We start from the raw sequence: 24,774 nt of genomic DNA, 5'->3' as shown, positions 1-24,774 counted from the left end.
CTCACAGTGACTGAAATGCATCAAACAATAAGGAGAATTTTGTCTGCTGCTGAAACTAAGACAAAACAGGGTGGAACTGCAATCGTATCCTTCTCATATAGCTACGTCTTACCTGTGAGATCTGACATTGACAGCATTTTTCAAGTGGTAGGCTAAAAGTTACTACTAATGAAGCCCCTCAAATCTGATCATCACCAAGTCTTTCTTCACTCTGCAAATATTTATTTCTCTTTCTCAATGTCTTATTACATTGCTGCCATGCCAATGGTTAACTCAACTCCTCCACTATCCAGCAAGTTAGCCTTAGTCCAAACTCACCCAGATTCAAAATTGTCATTTCCATTTACTCTCAGCATTCCTAAAGCATTGCAACAAATAAAAGGACGACATTTTTTTTTCTCAGATATTCGCCAAATATCCTGAGAACTGCAATTGCTAATTTTGAATCCCCTAGCACCGCAAATTCTCCTGACTGCAAAACTTTCTTAGAGATTTAACGGGTTCCTGCCCACGCAGAGACTGATAAAGTACTTTCGAACCTTTGAGAATGACGCTAAAGGGAGCTGGATGAAGGGGGGGTGGGGGCACGGCTGGAAGTCGGCGCCAGCGCACAGGCAGGATTGGCTGCAGACTGAGAGCAATTCTGGGTATAGAATTCACTGGAATACAATGTTCCAAGACCAACTGCAGCAAATTATACAGGTGGAAGTATGACAGATTGATGAAATACTGCTGGGAGGAGGGTGGGAAAGGGATGGTAGGGAGCCTCAGCTTCCATCACTTAGAAAAAGAAATACATTTTTTTCTCATTGTTTTCTACGTTGCTTTATGTACCTGATTTGTTGGCCTCGCTTTCTAGCATATGTAATGTTTTTCAAATGTCCATATTCTCCAGTGTGGACCAGTTGCCTGAGGTAAGACAGAGAAGTCAGATCCCAGCAACACTTAAAAGCTGTAAGATCAAGGCAAGTTCTTCAAATTGCAGAGCGTGTATCCCCTTCTCTAATAGGGGCACATTTTACAGTACTTGCCTCATGAGGTTATAGGAAATTCGTCTCTATTCACACAATGGTTACACTTGGTGGCTAGGGAAAGGGTTTGGGGGATTGGCGGCTTCATTGCTTATATGGAGGGAACAAGAGAAGTATCATCAGCCTGTGGCCTTGTGGCGCATGAAGGGCCCCCACGCATGTCATGCAGAGGTGGGTGGGAAGGGCTTAGTCTGAGAATCAACTTTCTCTAAGCTGCCTCTTTCCTATCAGCATCTTTGCTCTCAACCCTTAAAGAAGCCCAGAATTTGACCCCCATCCTCACGTACCCCCACTGTAGACACCATGGGTGAAAATGTAAAATGTAGATGTCTCCTGGCATCCAGGCCTCAGAGTGGAAGACAGCAGTTGCATGCAGGGGCAGGAACAAGTCAGGGAGGATGCTTTCCAGACCAGAGGCCATACATGGGAAGCGGGATCCCTGGGTCCAGCTGATGGATCTGCACTGGAGCCCTGCACCAGCTGCGCCCCCCTGCCATCAGAACTGGGGTGTGGCCTAGGCTTCTCGCACAGCTGAGAGGCTAGGCACTTGGCTTTCTTTCTGGCGGTATGAGCTGCTGTTTTTCCTTATGCTTAACATTCCTATCACTAAAATTATGAAAATGTTCTACAAAAAAATTTCTGAAATTTTGCAGAAAAATTGATTTACTTCTTGGTCTTTGTGCCTAATTCTAGTTACCAGTATATGTATATTCTCTGTAAATATTCTCACTTGAAGAACTTTCAAATATGGATATATGTTTAATTTTTAAACTATAGCAAACACAGACTTTTCTATTTAGGAATTTTTTATTTTTGAAGAAAGCACTAGAGCAGTGTTTGTCACTTTTTCTTTTTCTGGGTAGCTCTCTGCACCAGTTCTACTGAAGTTTTATAGAGAATCCATATCTTGTAAACCGAACCTGTGATTTATGCTTCTGAATGAATAAAATACAACTAATGGAGTTAGTTTCTTCTCAGGCAAAGTATGAAGAAACTGCAAGAAAGAGAGGTATACCTTTTATTTAAAGAAAGTTGTGAGAAAATTAGTTATAAGTGGTAGTCTTAATAACAAATGTAACACTACCTGCATCTATGGAATATGATTTGGAATTATGTAGCTTTCCCAAGCCTACCAGATCAAAGTGTATTAGAAAAAAATATGGTATTTTCCACCATATGTGGTCCATGTTGGCTATGTACAGCTCTGGATTTTTGTGGACCTAGGGAAGGGATGGACAGTTAAAAAATAAAGCAGACACTCAGTATTTGGGCCTGTGGAGAATCATGGGAAAGCAAAATACTTTTAATAGATTTGATTTTTAAAAGAACAAAAATAAGAATAGGAAAAGTACTATAGGGTTAATTAAAATTAATGTCTAAGGCAAGGTGAAGAATGAGACATAAATGTGGAAGCAAGATGTGGAAGCTTCTGGAAGAAAAAGAAATGCTTTGTTTCAGGGTTGGCTTGCTGCGTTTCCAGTCAGTCTGCAATTCATGAAGTGAAGCGTGGCTTAGTTTTGTGTGATCTAGATAATATAACACAACTCCTATTTCCCTCAGTAACTTCCTTTTAACATTTATGATTTTATGCATTTCAGGCCCCTCACTGGGTTATAAGATTGGAATGTAACTGTTAATTTTAGTTCGATGTCTTTGTGAAATGCATTCGGCTATCCACACGACATTTCTTATTTCTTGTTCCTTCAGCTTGGTATACGCATAAAACACACCATAGTGGAATTGCCTGTTGAATGCCAGCACATTCATCTGTACCTGGGGAAGGAAAAAAAAAACCATGGACCATCAACTCTTCTGGAACATACTACTTTAATTAAATAATATTAAGCTACAGACTGGTTTGTGCTTGTGCAGTGCTTATCTGTATCTAAATAGACAATTTCTAAATTGTGTCAAAGAAAGGAAAGCAGTAGGAAATTCAGCAAGTCTAAAGGGAGAGCGTCACTCTGCAGAGAAAGGCAGACAACAGTAGTGTAAAAAGTAAGTTTGTAAAATCATAAGACAAGCTCCAAATCTCAGCAGCACTGCTAGCACCAAGATTCCTAGGAGGACTTTGGAGTGTGTGTGTGTGTGACTTTGTAATATTTATTTGGCTTCTAGCTAGTAGGCTGGTCTCATTTAGATAAAGTATTTTTCCTTGGCCACAATTTTTTAAATTTTAAGGTGGTTTTTAGGCTATTGAACTCCCTTTCAGGGTAATGTCACAGGCCTCTGGAATTTGGACCAGGTGATATTATGAGTTTCCTTAGGATGCTCTGCAGCAACTTAACATACAGTTGAATAGTGTTTTTCTGCAGAAGGCAGATCAGTAAAAGAAAATTTTCAAAAAACATTTTTTTAACTGGGGTACAGTCTGAAATGGAACAATTCCTTTATTCTTTTCCATTTAGAAAAAAGGAGAAGAGGTACCGAGTCCCACACGTAATTCTGAAAACCTCAAGCAAAGCAGTCAGGAAGGGGAGGCCCCCTGCTCTTAGAAACTGTCACACATTTTTCCTGGCAAGGGCAACTCCTTTAACAGCTGTCTTTGCAGCAGAAGGGCAATAGTGTGGAATTTTAAAATACCCCTACTATATGGGAATACTTGCATTGCTTTTACTTCTTTCTAGAGAATCGTTGGAAAATGTCTAGAGTAGGACTTACAGGAAGACCCCCATACTGCTTTCTCAAGCCAGTTTAACCCTAAAGTGTGGGTGAATTTCAGGGTTCTCTGTTAGTTCCAATCAGATGGAAGGACCAGTGGTTTTAGGGAAATGGATAAAGTACACTAGAAAAAAGTCTCCAGATTTGGGGGGCTTTACCTGGCTACACTTCCCCAAAGTCCTCTTGTTGCACACTTCAGTAGCTCAGGAATTGGCTATAAATGGATCAAGTATTCTTCTGCCTTTTCAGGGAAAGAGAATAATCTAGATGGGATGGATTTCCATGCAAATAATTCCTAAGTGTTCTAATTGTGTGCAGGAGTGATAAATCCTTCTTGAAAAAGGGATAGATTCGAGTGGGATGCACTTAACAGGGTGTGCTCCCTGGGGACAGTCAATATGTGATCATGAGAACATCTTAGCTTTGTTTCTCTAGATAATTACAGAATGGCTGCCTTACTTCCAGAACTTTGCTATGTGCACATCTGTCTGGATATGACAATCCCACAAGAAGCCATCATATGTGAACCACAGTGCCTTGACTCTCCAAGGCAGAGATACTAACTAATACCCATTCAAACTATGAATGTATATAATCAATTGGCCTGATCAACTGTAAAAAGAAAACTGTAAAAAGAAAACCCAAGTAAAAAAAAAAAAAGAAATACTAAGACCCAGAATATGAGAAAAAGAGTGCATAAGCTAGCAGCATTTCCATTTACATCATACCTCACGCTCATAAAACACATCCTCCAATGTCTTTCCCCCACTGCCATCACCTACAGCCTCAAACAAAGGCTTGTATACCTGAAAAACAAAGACAAGAAATTGTTTTTTTAACAAATTTTCATTTTTTATAAATATAAAAACTATATTTTTCCAGCAATATAGAAACTGTGCACCCATCTTAGAAAATCTATCCAGAAGGCCTCAATTTTTCTTGTAGGATCTTTGGCTTCTTGAGGAAATACCAAAAAATCCAAACAACGAGAGTACAGATGGCATTCCATTCTATTGGCTTGTTCAGGCCTACAAGGCAAGAGGCAAAAGCAGTTCTACTTTCAGTGTACACTGAGCTGATTTCCACATTTGATTCTTAGGGCTAGTTAGACACATTATAGAGGCTAAAGGAGTGCTTGTGGTTTAATCAGTATGGCTTCATGGGTTCTTTGAGATGAAAACTGATTAAAATTCATTATGGAATTTCAAGTGAGGAATGGGTGGAAATTGGGGAGAAACTCAAATTTTAATATTATGCTAAAGAACCTCTTGCAGTGACACAAGAGATGTCACAAAGGTTCACGCATTGTCTGCTGGCTTATCTTTCCTGGAGGGTTTCGGAAATCCATAGGCAAAGATAAGAGGGGTGTCATTCCAGTTCTAGAAAAGCTACCTGGAGGGTCTGTATGTTACTGTCTGCAGGTCAGAAGGAACGGTACCAGGGGATGAGGTTATAACCTTGACCTAAGAAGCTTCAGGCTCTCTAAGAGCAATTGGGTGCTGGAGTGGGAGAGAACATAGCAGCCCTCCTTTCTTTCCCAAATCCTGGACACTGAGCAAAGGGAGTGGTATAAACAGTATGTCCATATTTTCTGCTGTCCTTCAAGTAGACAGTCTGTACCTAACACTGTTTGCCCAATGGGCACTTGAAAGAATGGCTGGGTCAGGCTCTTTTACATAACTCTGGCATGAGCTCACATTTCCAGAACACTGCACCAGTCTCTTGGGGAACTTGCTTTATCAAGCACTTCAAAAAAAAAAGGGCTCAAATGACCGTTCCTTGGAGATTTAAACAAGTACTTGCTTGGCAGGGACCTTAAAAAACACCAATAGCTTGGGTTAGAAACTCAGCGTATTTCTTTGGGAGAGACATTACAGCAAGAGATACTGCTTTCTATTGCACAAACATTATAAATGTTTTAGATAGATAGGAAGTGTAAATGTGATATGCGGGCTTCTAAAGTACAGGTGATGAAACCACACAAGACATTTCGGGAACCCGGGATAAACACATACTCCATGGTCCGCTACTCTCTTCATTTGCTCGAAGTCCTCTGCTTGGGCCAGCAGGCGCAGTCCCTCGGGATAGAGCTTGCCACAGGTCGGGTAGAGGGTCTCGCGGTCCTCTTTGCTCAACTCGGTGCCAAAGGAGTTAAGAGTGATGATAAAAGCACGTCTGTCTGCCTCAAACTGAATTTGCAAGACATAAAATCAGTGAAATTGAACCATCTACTAGACGCTCTAGACAAATTCATTTCCAAAATGATTTGCTTTCCTTTCCTGATCTATGTCTAATTATAATACAGACATGTGTTATTAATGTTCCCGTAGTCTCTTCCTGTAACGGAGTAACTCTGCTTGCCAGAGAAGGATCACACAGCAGTGACAACAGCCCAGGAGCCCAGGACCTCCCACTAAACTTCAGTTCCCAGGCTCTCTGTTAGTAGTTACTCATGTGTCTCTCTCATGTAGGCCACTAGAGTCTCAAATGTGTCTTCCATGATAATTGGAATAATACCTACTTGCTGGGGTCGATTCAGAGACAGAACAAGGTAATGTAAATAGAAGGGCTTAGCAGAGTGTTTAGCACAAAATGTGCATATCATGCATGTTAAACATCCCTTTCTGATTGTTGATGTCAGTAGGATTTTTTACGTAATGAAACTGTGCTACTTACAATTCGTTTGTGCTTTCCTGGTTTTGTTTTTCTTCTTTAAAGTTCTAGGTTAGATATCAATAAATTTAAGTCTGTAGCTAAGGATTACAGGGCTCGGGACAAGTGATCTTCCTCTCAGGGCCTCAGTTTTCTTATTTGTAAATGGTGGGGTTTGGCTACACGATCTCTCAAGTGGGTCACATGTACTCCCTGCCTGTCTTCTCTGTGTTGAGCACCACTAGGCACCCAAGCTCCCAGCCCGTCAGGCCTCTCTGTCTTATCTAACCACGGAGTCCTTCTTGAAATTGCCTTCTCTTCCTTTGGACTCCTCTTAGTTTTCCTTTTACCTACTCTGACTATTTCATCTCAGTCTGTCCTCCATGGCCATCTCCTCTGCCCACCATGGGAGTTTGCCATGATATCCTTGGGCTAAGAAAGCCTTCTCCATCCACCCAAAGCAACCTGCACTTACCACATTATTTTAAAATCTGTGCATGTGTCTTTCACCCCACCACACTCTAAAATCTTTGAGAGATCATGTCTCTCTCGTTGATTGTTCATTTTTGCATATCCAGTGCCTGACACAAGGAAGATCTTAACTGTTTACTAAATCCAGTGGAATGGTCCACGGTTCTACTATGGTTCTACTATTTTAAAAATTCTCTATTATTCTCTACAATGTTGCTATCCAAGGTGTGTTTCAAGGATTAGTAGCTTTGACATCACCTGGAAGCTCGTTAGAAGTTCAGAATCTTAGACCGTAGTCCAGACCTAGTAAACCAGAATCTGCATTTTAACAAGATTCCGAGCTTATTCATACACACACGAAAGTTGAAATGAATTGCTCTACAATACTATTTTTGACTAATTAATAACAAATCCAGACTTGTACCAGATTTTACTGGAACTCTTTTGTTAGAACAGGTGTTTCCTATCAGTACAGTGAGAGTTGGTTCCTTCTGATCCTTTTGATTGTTCTCATGGAAATTGTGGGTGCGCCAGAAGCGAGGAGTGGGCTTATTCAGAAGCAAAGGCAGCTGCCTCTGGCTACTGAATATATCCAGTCCTGTCGGTAATTTCAGACTGTCCAGGAATAAAAGAAGAAATGCAAGAGGGAGATTTCATGGCAATAAAAAAACCTTGAAATAATAGGGCAGGGGGAGCAACAATGGAGTTAATTGTCCCAGATGACCTTCAACGTCCTTTCTAGTTCTAGAATGTTAGAATAATAAGGAGAGAAATAGGGCCAGGTAGGCAGCACTGCAGGTATGCAAAGCAGAGGAGGCAGCTTCATGGAGTAGAGCATGACATTTTGGAGGAATGGCCATAGCTCAAACCCCGGGGAAGCAGCTGGAGAGGCAGGATGGACAGGTAGCTGGGAAGAGAATAGGAAAGGCTTCACAAGCCATGCCAAGAAGAGAGGACTTTGACTGATGCAGCTGGTTATCTGAACACGCCACACACTTTCCAACTTCTTGTCCTGGTTAACACTTGTTCCCTTTGCCTACAGAGAACATACTCCATCCCATGACTCTCCAGGTTGAAATCCTACCTGCATTTGAGGGTTCCATCAAATGTAATCTTTTTCTTAAGGAGCCCTTCTCTTTCCTCTCTAATTAGATATGATTTCCTTTGACTCCTTATTATATTTCCCTTTTATTATAACTATCTACTACTTCTAGCCTAGAGGCTGTGTGTGTGTGTGTGTGTGTGTGTGTGTGTATGTGTATTCTCTTAGTGAAAAGAACTGTAATTTTTGAATTGTAAAGGAGCTATGCTGTCTTTGACCATCCCTAAGCAGACAGTTTGCTATGACATCTGATTATGAAGGACAGTAGATGGGGTGGTACTAGTTTCCTGTAAGCCCTGTATCATTTTCAGAGGGCAGCCAGCCTGTGTGGTACAGTGTACGTCGGATGTCTTTCCTTTCACTCTACCCTTCAAACACTCACGCATTTTAAAACCATAACTTATTTTTTGTTGTTGTTGCAAAAGATAACCATGCAGTGTTGATGTATTCAAAACCATTATCCGTTGCTCATGATGGAGTTGGGCTCATCGAGTCAAAAATTCTGGCCAGTTCCTTACAGGAGGAAGGGTCTCCCTGGTGGGAGCCTTATTAGCATGTGTACTGACCGAGGGAGATGAAACAAACATATTCTGTGCTTATTTTCACTGCTGCGTTAACCTTACAGACTGTCAGAAGAGCAGGAATAAGAGGCAAACAGTATACTGCAGCACATTTGTCTGGACCATAAAAAATTTCTTTTTTTAAATATGAAGCTACAGTCTTGTGATTAGGTCACATTTTAACCTGCAAACCTAGGTTAATGCCCTCTTCCACTGTATTCAGTCTTTTAAAGTCTCCTATCAAATGAGATCAAATGAGAATATGGAAGAACTTCAGAAACTCTAAGTGCTCTATAGTTGCACAAATAAAAGGGGAAGTAATTACATGATCTGGTATATTTATATAAAACTGACAAGCCTCTTCCAATCATATCATTAGAAATGTTATAACTGCATAACATACATAACTGATATTTTTATATAAATGTACAAAGATAGTTAAATGGATTTTTATTTTTAACACAGCTTGAAAAAAATCTAATCTAATAAGGTAGTATCATGGGTATAGGAAAGGGACAAAGAGAACACAGGGTATATAGTATTTTGACCAAATCCTCCTGGTGATAAGCATTCTGCTAATACTGTGCTATCCTTTTTACATTTACAAAGACATAATTCTCATTTACTTCTGATTTTTGTAGCATGTGCAGTATGATCTTGCTTAAGAATTAGCACAGAAGAGCAGTTTTTATACAAAAGAACTGTGCAGGTGAATTTGATGTAGACATAATTTAACATAGATAAACATATAAGAACTGGAGGCAGACTACCTGTATTCAAATCCTGACACTACCACTTACTAGCTGTTTGACATCAGGCAACTTACTAGCCTTCTCTGCACCTCAGTTGTCCCTTCTGAAAATGAGGTACTAAACTACCCATCTCATTGTGCTATTTTGAAGTCCAAGTGAATTTGTGTATATAAAGCACTTAGGATAGTATCTGGTATATAATAAGTGTTAGCTATTAATAGTGCCATTGTATACCTCTGTAAGGTTATTATTTTTTCTTTTTTTATTGAATGAAAGATTCTTTAAATACTAAGTGCTTTACAATTTTGAAGTTTCACATTTCATATAATCCCAGAATAACCTTTTTGTCCCCCTTACCCCTATATTACCCCTGCCCCCCTCCCTCTCCCCACTGGTAACCATTAGTTTGTTCTCTATATCTGTGAGTCTGCTTTTTGTTTGTTCGTTTGTTTTATTCACTGGTTTGTTCTATTTTTTAGATTCCACATGTAAGTGATATCATACAATATTTGTCTTTCTCTGTCTTATTTCACTTAGCATAATGCCCTCCAATTCCATCCATGTTGCTGCAAATGGTAAAATTTCATCCTTTTTTATGGCCAAGTAGTATTCCGTTGTATATGTGTAACACATCTTCTTTACCCATTCATCTGTTGATGAACACTTAGGTTGCTTCCACACCTTGGCAATTGTAAGTAATACTGCTATGCACATTAGGGTGCATGTATCTTTTCAAATTAGTATTTTTGTTTCTTTTGGCTATATACCCAGTAGTGGAATTGCTGGGTTATATGGTAGTTCTATTTTCCGTTTTTTGAGAAACCTCCATACTATTTTCCACAGTGGCTGCACCAATTTACATTCCCAACAACAGTGTATCAGGGTTCCCTTTTCTCCACATCCTTGCCAACAATTGTTATTTGTATTCCTTTTGGTGATAGCCATTTTGACAGGTGTGAAGGTTATTAATTTTAACATTAATCTTTTCCTACATATTTTGTAGGTATAAAGTACATGAACCATTTCTAAACCACAGGAATTATGCCATGTACAAACTACATTTTTTTTTTTTTTTTTTGCGGTACGTGGGCCTCTCACTGTTGTGGCCTCTCCCATTGCTGTGCACAGGCTCCGGACGCGCAGGCTCAACGGCCATGGCTCATGGGCCTAGCCGCTCCGTGGCATGTGGGATCTTCCTGGACCGGGGCACGAACCCGTGTCCCCTGCATCGGCAGGCAGGATCTCAACCACTGCGCCACCAGGGAAGCCCCAAACTACATTTTTGAGCCAGAGATAATGTGGCTTTTTATAGTGTGGCTAGTAGTTAAATTTATGAAAAGAAATGGGGGAGCTTCATAGAGTCACTAGGCTGCTTGTGTTATGTTATCAGCATGACTGGAAGAGACTTACTCGCTTTCTGACAATTAGCATGCCATGAAAAAAAATGTTATTTATCGATGTGCACTGTCTGTATAATATAGATAAAGACAAAAAATATTTTTTGGAGTTCTCCAAGGAATTCTGACTTCAAGGACTGCTTTGACCTTAAAGTTTTAACAGTATCTTTAACTGTAAGATGTTAATAATTAGGTATTTGAGGGGAGCTAATTTTATCAAATGCAGTTTCAGAACATTTGGTTGAAATATATGCAGATGAGGTTATTTCAGGTTTTTTTCTCTTCATACCCAAAGGGTAGTTCTTATCAGGCTTTTCTTGAAATCAGAAGTCACTGAACAGCTTAAATTATCTACCCACCAGTGTAGAAGCCACTGTAACAGATAATCTAATGGTTAAAGATATTCTTTAGATAAAACTTTGTTTCACAGGGCAAAGCAAGAGCTTTTTAAGCCCAGAATGGTTTTTTTTTTTCTTTTTTTAAGATCCAAGCGAAATAGGAAGCCAGCAAGAGTGATCTATGTCAAATACTCAGTGCAAACTACGCCCAGAATTCCCCTCAGACCATTCTGATCTCTGGCCTGGGTCCCTCATGCATGTGCAGATTGACATTGCAGACAAGAGGTCCTGTGGGCACAGATGAAATCTGTGATGATAAAGAGGAATTAAAGAGAATATAATTATTCTCTTTTAGAGAGGTTGGAACCAATGGTGGCATCTGACACATTGTGAGGTTTAAGTGGGCATGCCAACTGTGAATCACTACCCATAGAATCTTCTTGCCAAGAGTGGGGATGCTCAATGGTTGTTTGGGGCAACCTTTATTTTAGGATTTATATAAGTAACCATGCCCACAGTAGACTTTGTTGCCAAGTTGTGGGGGTCCCCAGCTGCCCAATTTTGGGAGGGAAGTTGGTGATTATTATAAGAGTACCTATAGTGCACCAATTGTCCAAAGCATACTAAATTTTTAACTAATTATAATCTGCTTTCTTCATACTACATCAAAGTGAATCATGATCAAACTTCTATCAAAAACATTCTTTTCTAATTCCAAAGTAACTTTTCTATGTAGAAAACTAAGAAAATACCTCTTTTAACTGAAGGCATCAAATGATATATGTACAATAAAATATACTGCTAGTTTATTTCTAAATAAAAGAACTTCTAAGATTTTAAAAATTGGTAGGATTATATAAATAAAAAGTGTATAAGCACATTATTTGACATAAAAAAATTCAAGGACTCTTTCTTACCTCAAGAATGGGGCACATAATTTCTGCTGTGACATCACCATGATTCTTACAGAATTTATAGAATGCCTCGATGTAAGACTTAAAAAGAAGAAAGATCATAAGGCAAGAAAATGAATATATTTTCCTTTTGGAAATTTCTAGATCAGCTTTCCGTGGGTTATTAAACTCTTTAATGGAAATTGAATTACTTCTCCCCTAGGGAGGTATTTTATAATAAATTTGGTGTAAACTTTCACCTTGAAGCACATTGCACAGCCTAAAAAAGGAACTCCACAAAAGAACAAAATTGTACTTATCATAACTTATAATTACTCAACAAGCACTTTTTTACATGCCTCTTGGATTATTTCTCACTGTTAATTCTTGCTATTCTAACAAGAGTGCCAAACTCTCTTATGAGCTCTGCAAATAAGTCTAGATTTGGTCCTATGCTGATATTTAATGTGCTCAGGAGACACATTTGGGATGGCATTGAGCATGGAAGATACACTGGAAAGGCAGAGTCTAGGCTGTAGAGGCAGCCCTGTGTTTGAGTCCCAAATCTGTTACTTACTAGCTAACTGACTTCTGCCAAGTAAATTTACCTCTCCGTGCTTCAGTTTTCTCACCTGAGGAATGAGGATGGCACATAGTTTTGCTGGGTGGATTAAGTGATCTAATGCCTATAAATGCTTAAAACAGCACCTTCTGTTAGCTATATCTCAGGGATGCTTCCTCTAAGCCCATAAATCTTTATATAAAAAGGAAAACTGCTGCAATGCAATGCTTTTGAGGCCCATATGTTTCAGCATAAGAAGCTAGATATACAGCATGGCAATGTATACATATATGAATATATATATATATATATATATATTCATTCAGGTACTCTATGAGAGTGTCCAAAGATGCTGTAGTGGTGTGAGTGAAAATGGATATATTTTGCTAAGCCCTTTTTACACAGAATGACTCAAATGGCGGTAGCATAGTCCAGACAGAGAGCTGGTCAGATTATACAAAGTGGTGCCTATGATGTTGTGTCCACAGATGGTCATCTTGGTATGCTGCACACTGTCAGTAGATTAAAATTGTGTGGACAGATTAACTGTGAAATTCAGGGACTCTGGTAACAGGATTGAGGACAGAGATGGACATACATAACACAAGGTTCACTATGTATGCTGGTTCTTTTGAAATGGATTCATATGGTTCACCACACTCATCTGTCCACCCACCCATCATCCATCCATCCATCCATCCATCCATCCATCCATCCATCCATCCATCCAATTGACACCTTTTATGTTCCAGGCACCATGTAAAGAGTTAAGGATACAGAGATGCATGGGATCCTCTCAAGGATCTTGCTGGCTGGGAGAAGTTGACATACATATATTTAACTAGAAGACAGGCCAGGACTAAAAGAGCTTTGTCCCCAGTATGCCTAGCTTCATAATTCAGCAGCTGGCTAACAGGCAAGTAACATTTAATAAAGAACTCTGGTTACGATGCATTATGTAATAAAGAAGAACATAATATTGGGGGAAACAGTTACCTTGTACAGTTTATTGCGCAGTATTTCAATATTCAGTTCGTCTAGAGTATTTTCAGACATACAGTCTTGAAAGAATGGAGCTGAAAGCAGAAATTATTGTACAAAATAAATTAATCAAAACATGATTATAAACTGTAGAAAATGTCTCCTGAACGCACCACCCTCTGCCCACCCCTAACTAGGACACTGTGGAGTGGCAATCCACAGACTCGGTGAGGCTAACAGTGATGGTGACAAGAAGGGTGATTACTTAGGAAGCATTTGCTCTGTGCAAGCTGTCACTAAACACTGGATATACTTGAACTTATTTAATCCTCACAACCTGGAACTACTCACTTTATGTTTTACTTTTTGAAGGCCCCCGACACCCGCCTTTAGATAACAGTAATATTTACCATTTGCAACCTTACTATGTGCCAATCATTGAGTTGTATTAAAACCGTCTTAGTTTTCAAAACTCTGTTATAGTAAGATATTATTGTTTTTAAAATGAGGAAACTGGAGTGAAATGAATTGTTCCAAGTCACCTGGCTGGTGGTGGGCAGAGCCTGTCATGCTTAGGGATATCTGCTTTCAGACTCACCCTCTTTCTGCCATGCTATGCTCCATTAGCACTGGACACTTAATAAAGATGTAATTTTTTTCTTTTTAAAATTTGTTTTAAACAGCAACTATTTTGATGAATGATCAACAGTGAATAACTATAATCCAGGTTTCCTGACAATAACTATAAAATTATCCCATTAGTATTTTAAATGCTACAGCTGTTGTCAGTGCCAAATTATAATGAAATTATTATTTATTTCATCATTGCTTCAGGTCATTAGACAGACACTCCTGAGCATCTCAGAAAAATGGCATTCTTAAATTTCCTAAAACAAAATGTTTCCTATATGCAGCCTTATTAAGACAGAAATTTAAAATGAAAAGATAAGGAACTAAGCATACAAAACCCAGCTAGAAAATTAATTTTTTGAAAAATTATAAGTTCTATTATTTATTTGCTATGGTCAGGAACAAAGTACAGGGGTTTGGAGGTTGGGAGATGAGCCTTAACTCCTTCTCAGCTACAAATGGTTTGCATGTGATCTGGTATACTTCATTGTCTTGATCTGAAAAATGAGGGAGCTGGACCAGATGATTCTTTAATGTCCATTTCACTTCTAGGAATCTGTATAGTACGACACTATATTCATGGAGAAAACTGTGAATTGAAAGTGCATTTTCTAATACTGTGATAACATACACAAGCAGCTGTGCAATTATTTATGCATTCATACCTAATGGTGTTTCAACCAGAATGGCATTAAAGAGATCAGAAGGTGTCTCTGCAATGTTGACTGCTTCCATTTCTGTGAAACGGCCCAACGGGTGGCACTTCACCAGAATTTCTTTCACAGATTTTTTTTGCAATGCACCGTTCATCAGTAGAATCACATTATCTATCATGTAACTGCACCTGGTGTAGAAGAGGGCTCAATCGTTAGGAAAACAGTTGCATGAGAATAAGAAGCATCCCTCAGGTAAAAAACAAAAAACAAAACAAACCCCCCACACACATTTCAGGCACACACGCTTTCGTTAAGGAAATATATATCTCCTTTTATTTTAAACTCTGGGTTTTGAGAGATGTAGGTGTGGTAAAATATCTGACTCTCAGAGGGTACCATAGTTTGAAAAACCATGTTCACAGTTATAACACCTGACTGGTGGGACCACACAGATGACCCTTACACAGTAAATGCCAAATGTGGTGGGTGGGGCAGACAGTAGTGAGGGTGTTAAATTGTTTGGTTTCTCATAATGGACTATGGGCTTAAAAAGTTGAGAAACACAGACCTAAAGCGTTTCATTATACTTCAAAAACTGACTATTTAAATCTTTGATGAAGCTCATTGTTGAGTATTCAAAGTTTTAAATATTTAAAAATAAATAAAAATATTTAGTAATTTTAATATTAAAATGTTTTATATATTAAAAATTAAAGTATTCTGGTTTTTTTTCCTCCTGTGAGAGCAGATAGTCAACTTTCTAGCCTTTTCCCCTCCCAGAACCCCAAGAGCCCATAGGTTCACACTTTATGTGATTTCTCTATTCAATATAAGCTCTACCCAGGATATTCCAAGCAATGAGGTCAAGAAGTAAGAGAGACATAGCTGCTTCCTTCACAGAAAATACAGTTTAAGGGAGGCACTGGTACATTGCAGTGCAGCATACAGTCTGCATAAAGGAGATTACAGGGTGGTGTGGAGATTCAGAGCTGGGCACTAAACCAGTCTGGGATCAGAATTCCTAGGGAGTGACATTCAGGCTGCAACTTGCAGAATGAGTAGGAGCTGTCCAAGCAAAAGCGGTGGCTGGGAAAGAGTGCTTCCGGGCAGAAGGGAGAGCATGTGAAAAGCCCCAGAGACAAGAGGGCCAGGAACAAGGACGTTCTTTTGCCTGCTGAGCACTGGAGGTGGGGCCCAGTCTGAACATGCAGGGTCCTGAAAGACAAGATGAGGAATTTGGATTGAGGGCAATGGGAGATGCTGAATACGTCAAGGACAGGGGGAATTATGATCTATGTAGATAGAATATGCATTAAAACAGGATAAGAAGTAAGCCAACACTTATATAGTAAAGTGCTTTACAAAAGTTATTTTATTTAATCACGATAATTACACTGTGATGATGATAGGTACTATTATTACCTCCGTTTTATAGATGAGGTACTGGCAGCCCAGACAGGTAAAAATCTCACCCATAACGACACAGCTAACAAATGAAGAGGGCTGAGAATCAAACTCAGACAGCCTGCTTCTGAAACTTTTCTCTTAACGCTCAGATTATGCTGTGTTTAGTTGTCAAGGATGACACATAGGTTTCTAGGTTTAACAGTTAGAAGCTGGAGCCATTTATTGAGATGAGAGCACTGGAGGAAGAACGGCTTGTAGTGGGAGCTGATGTTTTGGACCGAATGAGTTTAGATGCCCAGGAGGAGATGCCCAATAGGCCTCGGACGTCTAAGTCCTGAAGAGACAGCTGTGGACCAGAGACATTTAGGGAGCGTGGGCAGGGGGTGCTAGTTTAAAGGTGGAAGCAGATGTCTTGGGAATGCTTGAGACCACATTCTAGAGTGTATGTCAAGAGTTCTGTCCTGAGAACTCTGGGGAACCCCAACATTTAAGGACCTTGATAGAACCTGAGAAGGAATGACCAGATGGTAGGAAGAAAACCAGGGAAGAGAATTCTAGGAAGAGGTTAAAGGCCACAGGAAAGTCAGGGTAGACATTGAAGCAAGGTGTTCTCAGGATGCAGCCACTAAGAGGTCATCTGGCACCACAAAACATGTTCAGTGGAGTTTGCTTGTGGAAGGGAAAGGGGAGAAGCCAGAAACCTGACCACTGTGTGTTTAAAATGAGTGGGAAGTACAGAGGGTTTTGGTTTGTTTAATTGTTTTGTTTTTTAAAAGAGTTTAAACTATAAAGCAGGGGAAAGCAACTGTATGGAGACCCGGGGGCCAGAGGAGCTTTGGACTTTCAGTTTGGGTGTATTTTTGGGTTTTTTTGTTGTTTTTTAAGGTGGGAGAGAAGAGAACACATTTCAGAGCTGAGGGGAAAGAGGCGGCCAAGAGGCTGAGGTGGCGGCTCAGAAGACGGAAAGGACAGCCAAGCGATGAGACAAGGTCCTCCACGTTTGGCAGTGATGGGACTCAACTACTGCACAATTAAGGCTTGAAAAGAACACCTTTCACTGGATGAAAATGAACCTGGCCACTTAGAAGCCCTGTCACTGGAGTCTGGCGCAAGGGTTACTGACTTCCTGTGCAAGAATGCATTTCCAGCAGGATAAGAATCTCCTGCATTGCAAATGAGCTTCCGCAATGTACCCCAATAAAAGTTTTACCTAAAGAAGTTTAGAAGAAGGCAATTATCCCTTTATAAAAAGCACATGACTATGAAGTTTCTTCACTCCCCCAAACAGCAGTACCAAATTTGGACATTATGGAATTTTAGAACCCTTTTTATCTCTTGAAAATGATATTAAAATGGAAGTGCTTATTTAACTGTCCCCTTATGGCTCAAAAGCTATTACCTGAGAGGGGAATTGCCAGCACTTAATAATCCTTAGCAGACTCCAGATGTTTAATTGCTCCCCCACAGCACCCCTGTAATGTAACAGCATATGAGCCGCCAACTTTCCCAATGTGCAGAGGACTATGAGACCAACGCTGACAGGGGAAACCAAAGTCAATGCTGTGAGAATTTAGCCCACACGTAACACTCAAGCCTATGCCTGTACATGTGTATGTGTGCACATGTGTGTCTGGAGTGCTTTTTTTTTTTAAATTAATAGAGAGGCTAGGCCCTCTATTGCAAAGAGCAAGGGCTATGGAGATTGAATTGTTTTATTTCAACTCATTTAAGTGGCCTTGTTTCTAAGATGGGACAATAGTAGCAGTTCTCACAGTTTTGTTCAGAAAATGAAATGAGACTCAGGATTTGGCCCATGGCAGGGGAGAGGGGTATCTTTCCTGTCCCTCCCTCATTTCTGTCACATAGACACCAGGTATATAATTATTATTGGCTGTTTGGGATGGCGGGGGGATAATGTGCCCAGAAGACAGCTTGCTCTTTCCAGAGTATAATCTTGATAGAACTCTAGGGCCCTGCCTCCAGTGGTTAGGAAGGAAATCTCTACTGGCGTTGTTTGAGTAATGTTTGAGTTTAAAGACATCTGGGTGCTCACCTAGCTCAAACTCCTAATGTTTTAAATAACTGTGCTTATTAGTAGCAACAGAGCCAAAACTAGTGCCCACTCTATTGGGCTAATTTTTCTCCCACTCATGGTCTAGACAAACATCTTCACTTCTAGCCCCTTCTAAATATTTTCTTCTGTAACTTTGATATTGGCACCTGTGAAAATCATGAAGTCACCTTAAATTGTAAGAGTAAATGACTCTATTTCAAAAATTTTAGGTTGTAAAAATAATAATTTTTAAAAATGCCAATGCTTCTTGAGGTTGTTACTATGTGCCAGGCATTACACGCATTACACTACATTACATTACATACATGCAGTACCTTATATGCATTACATGCATGTTCCCATTTAAGCCTCCCCACAAGTCAGTGCTCTAAGGACCGTTATTACCACCACTTTACACATAAGAAACTGAGGCGGGCTTCTATGGTGGCACAGTGGTTGAGAGTCCGCCTGCCGATGCAGGGGACATGCGTTCGTGCTCCGGTCCAGGAAGATCCCACATGCCACGGAGCGGCTGGGCCCGTGAGCCATGGCCGCTGAGCCTGCGCGTCTGGAGCCTGTGCTCCGCAACGGGAGAGGCCGCAACAGTGACAGGCCCGCATACCACAAAAACAAAAACAAACAAACAAAAACTTTTATTATAAGTTTAAATACTGCAAAAATATTTCTGGTATATTGTGAATGTCAGTATTTAAAATGAACCTGTTAAATCAGTCAAATTAAATTAGCCAATGAAGAATCTGAATACCCACTTGCTAAAGACAGATTTTCATCCCCCTAAAATTCATGTTGAAGCCCTAACCCCCAATGTGATGGTATATGGAGATGGGGCCTTTGGGGCTATTAATTAGGTTTAAGTGAGGCCATGAGCATGGGACATACATGATGGGATTAGTGTCCTTATAGGAAGAGACACCAGAGAGCTTGTTCTCTCTCCCTCTGCTACGTGAGGACATAATGAGAAGGCAGTTGTCTACACGTGAGGAAGAGAGCCTTCCCCGGGGAATCAAATTGGATGGCACCCTGATTTTGGACTTCCATGCCTCCAAAACTGTAAGAAATCAATTCCTGTTGTTCAAGTCACCCAGTCTATACCATTTTGTTAGAGAAACCCGAGCTCACTAAGACACTACCACTATTCAATTACAAATACATAAACAGAAGGAAATTATGTTGTTCCTTATTTTTTTTTCTGGAAATGTTATTTCTATTCCAATTCTCTGATGAAATTTTACCCTAATATGGCATTTATGTCTTTATATTGAAAGTCTTTTATGGCTCTCTATAACTCTATGTACATATAATTGAATATTAATTTTTCATTTCCTGTGATCACAGGCTTCAAATGTTAGAAGAAATTTTATGAGTTATTATTATGATTACTACTGTGTGGGCACACCAGCATGGCATACATTTTTAAAGCTTTTTATCTTGAAATAATTAGGTTGACAGGAAGTTGCAAAAATAATACAGAGGGGTCCTATGTACTCTTCACCCAGTTTCCACCAGGAATTACATCTATATAGCTGTAGTGAAACATTAGAATTAGACAAGTGACACTGGTACTCTGTGTGTGTGTAGTTCTGTGTTAGTTTATCCCATGTGCCTATTTGTGTAACCACCACCACAGTCAAGGTAAAGAACTATTGTATCATCCAAAGATCTCCAATTTGCTACCCCCTTCACAGTCACATCCTTCTCTTCCCACCCACTATCTCCTAACCTCTGGCAAATACTAATCTGTTCTTTCTGTAACTTTGCCATTTTGTGAATAATATTTAATAGGAATTGTATATTATGTGACATTTTGAGACTGGCTGTTTTAATTCAGCTTAATTCCCTTGAGACATATATAATACATACAAGTTGTTGCATGTAAATAATTTGTCCCTTTATTGGTGAGTAGTATTCCACTGTATGTGTATACTTGTTTGTTTAACCACTCACCTATTTAAGGCATTTGGTTTTGGGGGTTTTTCCCCCAGTTTTTGGCTATTATAAATAAAAACTGTTATGGAAACTTGTGTCAGTTTTTACATGGAAATAAATTTTAATTTATCTCAGATAAATGCCTAGAAGTGCAATTTGAGTTGCGTGGTAAGGGTATGTTTAGTTTTTTAAGAAACTGACAAACTGTTTTCCAGAGTGGCTGTACAACTTTTAGTGAAGTGTATAAACCTTTCCTCTTTTAAAATCTCCTTACCTTCCCTATTTATAATAGAATTGTCTTAAATATTTCCTCTGCATACAGAAAGGGCCACATCAGACAAGTATTAATTTTTGCTTCAACTGTCAAATATAATTTACAAAATCAAGAGGAGAAAGTCTATTGTATTTATCCATATTTTCCTCCTTTTTTATTGTTCTTTTCCTGTTGTTTCAGACTCCTTCTTTTATCATTTCTTTTCTGTTTCAAGAACTTTGTTCAGCCATTATTTTAGGGTAGGTCTATGGGCACAAATTCTTAGTTTTCATTCATCTGAGACTGTTTTGAGTTGCTCTTCATTCTTGAAAGATATCTTCATTGTATATAGAATTTGGAGTGGACATCTCTTTCCTTTTAGTATTAAAAAAATGTTACACCGGGCTTCCCTGGTGGCGCAGTGGTTGAGAGTCCGCCTGCCGATGCAGGGATCACGGGTTCATGCCCCGGTCTGGGAAGATCCCACACGCTGCGGAGCGGCTGGACCCGTGAGCCATGGCTGCTGAGCCTGTGCGTCTGGAGCTTGTGCTCCGCAACAGGAGAGGCCACAACAGTGAGAGGCCTGCGTACCTCAAAAAAAAAAAAAAAAGTTACACCCCTTCCTTCTGTACACCATTGTTTCTAATGAGAAATCCACCATTGTTCACGTTGCTTTTCCCCCACAAGTGTCACAGCTTTCAGGCATTTTTGTCTTTGTCTTTCAGAAGTTTGACTATGATGTGTCGTGGCTTGGATTTCATTGGGTTGTTCTTGTTTGGGGTTCACTCAGCTTCTTGAATCAGTAGGTTTGTGTTTTGTCAAATTTGGAAAAATTTTAATTACTGTTTCTTTGAATACATTTTCAGCCTTTCCCCTTTTCTCCTCTCCTTCTGGGACTCATTGCTGCTGTGTATTTTGAGTCCCAGGAGTGAGGGAGAGAATGGAGTTGGAGGAGTCTTAATCTTAAAGGATGTAGTGGGAAGAACTGGAAGCTTGAAATCCAGAAGCTTGGAGAAGGGCTCTGTTCCCACCTCACCCCCCCACCTCCCCCAGTCACCCCTGCAGACTACTTCTGCACTTCCACAAGCTAAGTAGAAGGAGCCATTTGCATCCCATCATATCAAAGGTACATACTATTAGCATAGTTTATGACTGTGCTGATCTTGATCACCTGGCTGAGGCAGTGTTTGCCAGATGTCTCCACACTGCGAAGGTACTGCCCCCTCTTTCCACATTGTACTCTTTGGAAGAAGTCACTGTGTACAGTCTATCCTTAAGAAGTAGGGAATATGGTTCCCCTCCTTGAGGATGGAGCATCTACACAAATTATTCTACAAGGGAGATTCGTCTCTTCTCCCTCATTTATTCAGTTATCCAATCATTTATTTAGACCAGGATGGTCTCATAAATATTTATTTTACATTTATTTTTATTTGGGGTGATAATTCAGTACAACTTCCTTTATTTTGTTGCTCAAATTGTTCCAGCTTTAGCCACTAAGGGCTCTTGCAGTTGGCTCCTGTGTGCTCCTTTAACATACCCAACCATTGCAGGTTTTTTGTTTTGTTTGTTTCGTTTTTCATGTCCTCATATTCTGGCATTCCAAGACAGTTTAAGTTCATCTTATATATTTCTTGCCCCAGTCCTAAAATTAGCTTTTTCTCCAAGGAACGCTGATTCCCTTTATGGGAGAATGGTATTAGAAACCAAGATCTGGGCATTAGGTGGGGTATTTACCAGTGTGGTTTTTATTGTAGGCATTCTCAGCTAAGAGCAAAGAAATATACACATACCTAATAAGCAAGGATTCCATCAGAGTATTATTCTCACTCAGTAGGTCCCACTTCAAAAACCTTATCCATGGCCACACTTCCTTCTACCACATAGAAGTATACTATTTGCAAATCTTCAGCTCCAGGCAAAACCTCTTTCTCCAGCCTCAGATCCATATTCTTTCACTTCCTTTCTGTGAATATGACTACTGATTTTCTCATAGGCACCTCAGTCACACTATCTCAAAAATCTTATTGCCCCTAATCTTTCTCCTTCTTCTGGAATCTCTATCTTTATCAGCAACCTCACTACTCTTATTCCTAAAAATCTCTCAATGGCTTCCTTCTGCCTTTAGAATGAAACACAAGTTTCTTATAATTGTATTCAAGGCCCTTCATTCGTTGGTTTCTGATTACTTCTCTGGCTATTGATGTGAATGATAGCATTAAAAAGAAAGTATATATTTTAGAAGAGAGAATAGAACAGACCCCAAAAACTTTTAAAGGGCGAGAAGAAGACTTTGTAAGAAGAATGAGGAAAGGCCAGGATGGTTAAAGGAGCCCAAAGAGAAAGTGTCATCACAGAATGCACAGGATGAGGACATCTACTGTGGTGAGTTATGAAAAAGCTGAAAATATATCCATTAGACTTAGCAACTAGAGTGGTTTCGAGGGCCTGGTGGGGTAGAAAATAAGACTGGAGTGGGTTTAGTAAATAAGTGAGAATATAGCAGTAGAGACTATCCTTTTTAAGAAGCTTGGCATCAAGGGGGTGGGAAAGGGTAGAATACCATTATCTTCACGTGGTTGCTGTGTAAATTAAATCAAATCACACATACGAAAACAGTTTGGAATCATAAATTGTCACAGTAAAAGGAGCCCAAGCTTTGAAACAGATAAGCCTAATTCTAAGCCCAGATCTGTTACTTAAAAACCAGTTTAACAAGAGCTTCATTTCCTCATCTTAAATGGAAATATTTATTCAACTTGAATGGTTGGCACCAGGATTAGTCATACATATGAAAGCATTACTGCAGTGCCTCCTGCAAAGAAGGAGGGTCATACATCCTTAGAGGAAGTTAATTCTCTATAAACCAGACCTTGGAGGAAGAGGAGGAGAAAATTATAAGCCACATACATAATCTTTAGAGTAAAAAAATTGCAATGTTCATACTCTTTCATCAAGTCTGAGATTTCTACATCTCTGCACTTTTACATTTAGTTCTAGTTAACAGAATCCTTTCTAAATTTACCTATTGCTCTTAGAAGATAAGGGTTTAGGGACTTCCCTGGTGGCGCAGTGGTTAAGAGTCCGCCTGCCAATGCAGTGGACACGGGTTCGATCCCTGGTCTGGGAAGAGTCCACATGCCACGGAGCAACTAAGCCCGTGCGCCACAACTACTGAGCCTGCGCTCTAGAGCCCGCGAGCCACAATTACTGAGCCCGTGTGCAACAAATACTGAAGCCCGTGCACCTAGAACCCATGCTCCCCAACGAGAGAAGCCATTGCAATGAGAAGCCTGTGCACCGCAAAAAAGAGTAGCCCCCGCTCGCCGCAACTAGAGAAAGCCTGCGTGCGGCAATGAAGACCCAATGCAGCCAAAGATAAATAAAATAAACTAATTAAAAAAAAAAAAAAGAAGGGTTTAACTCCTGGTATGGCGTGGAGACAAGAAGCTGAGTGGTACAGTCATTTGGAAGACAGAACATCCACAAGACCATAAATCATAATACCTGTTGGGATACTCACCCTCAGGTCTAGATTTATACCTTTCATAAAATCTGTTACCATCCTGTTCTACATCTTATAACCCTAGAATTATCCTTGTGTGGCCATTATTTTATATGATGTTTCCTTTAAGATATCTGAGCTTCAAAATATTTAATGTTGGCTTCCCTGGTGGCGCAGTGGTTGGGAATCCGCCTGCCAATGCCAATGGGTTCAAGCCCTGGTCCTGGAAGATCCCAAATGCCATGGAGCAACTAAGCCCGTGAGCCACAACTACTGAGCCTGCGCTCTAGAGCCCATGAGCCACAACTACTGAGCCCACGTGCCACAACTACTGAAGCCTGTGCACCTAGGGCCTGTGCTCTGCAACAAGAGAAGCCACCACAATGAGAAGCCCGTGCGCTGCAATGCAACTAGAGAAAGCCTGCGTGCAGCAACAAAGACCTAATGCAGCCAAAAAATAAATAAATAAAGTAAATAAATTTAAAAAAAAATTAATGTTTTCTCTTTGGAAATGTAATCATTAATCTCAAAACAATGCTGGTTAACTCATCATAAATGATAGCTGCTTTTATGTATGAAAAGGCCTGAACCCCTTTGTTAAGATGGAAGCTCTTCATGACTCAGTCTGAATTCTCCTTTCAGGCACGACTGGATAGGAAACAACTTGGCGAATTTGGAGATGACAAGAGAATCATCATCTCAAAGCATTGTGACTAAGGTTTGGCTTCATCGTGTGAGCCACACCCTGATGTCAGGACTGGTTCCTTCTACCTAAGTGGCTGGATCAGCATCCTTTCCTATGCAACATATAATATAGTGTTCTCAGTGATAATGATGCTGTTTTAGGCAAGCAGGACTGTGATACGATTCTAGGTCACACTTGTACATATAGAAAATACAAGATCAGGGACATAAAATGCACG

The 24,774-nt window shown here is 40.0% G+C and overlaps 1 protein-coding gene across 1 annotated transcript in view; it reads right to left on the bottom strand.

Moving 5' to 3' along the window:
* Positions 1–2,642: 2,642 nt before the first annotated feature.
* ATP6V0D2 (ATPase H+ transporting V0 subunit d2) overlaps positions 2,643–24,774 on the bottom strand; it is a gene marked incomplete at both ends in the record, with an annotated part of 46,881 nt that continues 24,749 nt past the window's right edge. Inside the window, 6 exons of the mRNA XM_082858563.1 lie at positions 2,643–2,804; positions 4,421–4,498; positions 5,708–5,881; positions 11,882–11,959; positions 13,416–13,495; positions 14,696–14,874. Coding sequence (XP_082714689.1) covers positions 2,643–2,804; positions 4,421–4,498; positions 5,708–5,881; positions 11,882–11,959; positions 13,416–13,495; positions 14,696–14,874 — 751 coding nt within the window. The remainder of the gene's footprint in view (positions 2,805–4,420; positions 4,499–5,707; positions 5,882–11,881; positions 11,960–13,415; positions 13,496–14,695; positions 14,875–24,774) is intronic.

The sequence above is a fragment of the Leucopleurus acutus genome, assembly GCF_964270905.1.
Source record: "Leucopleurus acutus genome assembly, chromosome: 17".
Classification (NCBI taxonomy): Eukaryota; Metazoa; Chordata; class Mammalia; order Artiodactyla; family Delphinidae; genus Leucopleurus; species Leucopleurus acutus.
Note: the sequence above shows the minus strand (reverse complement) of the source record. Positions and strands in the feature narration are given on the sequence as shown.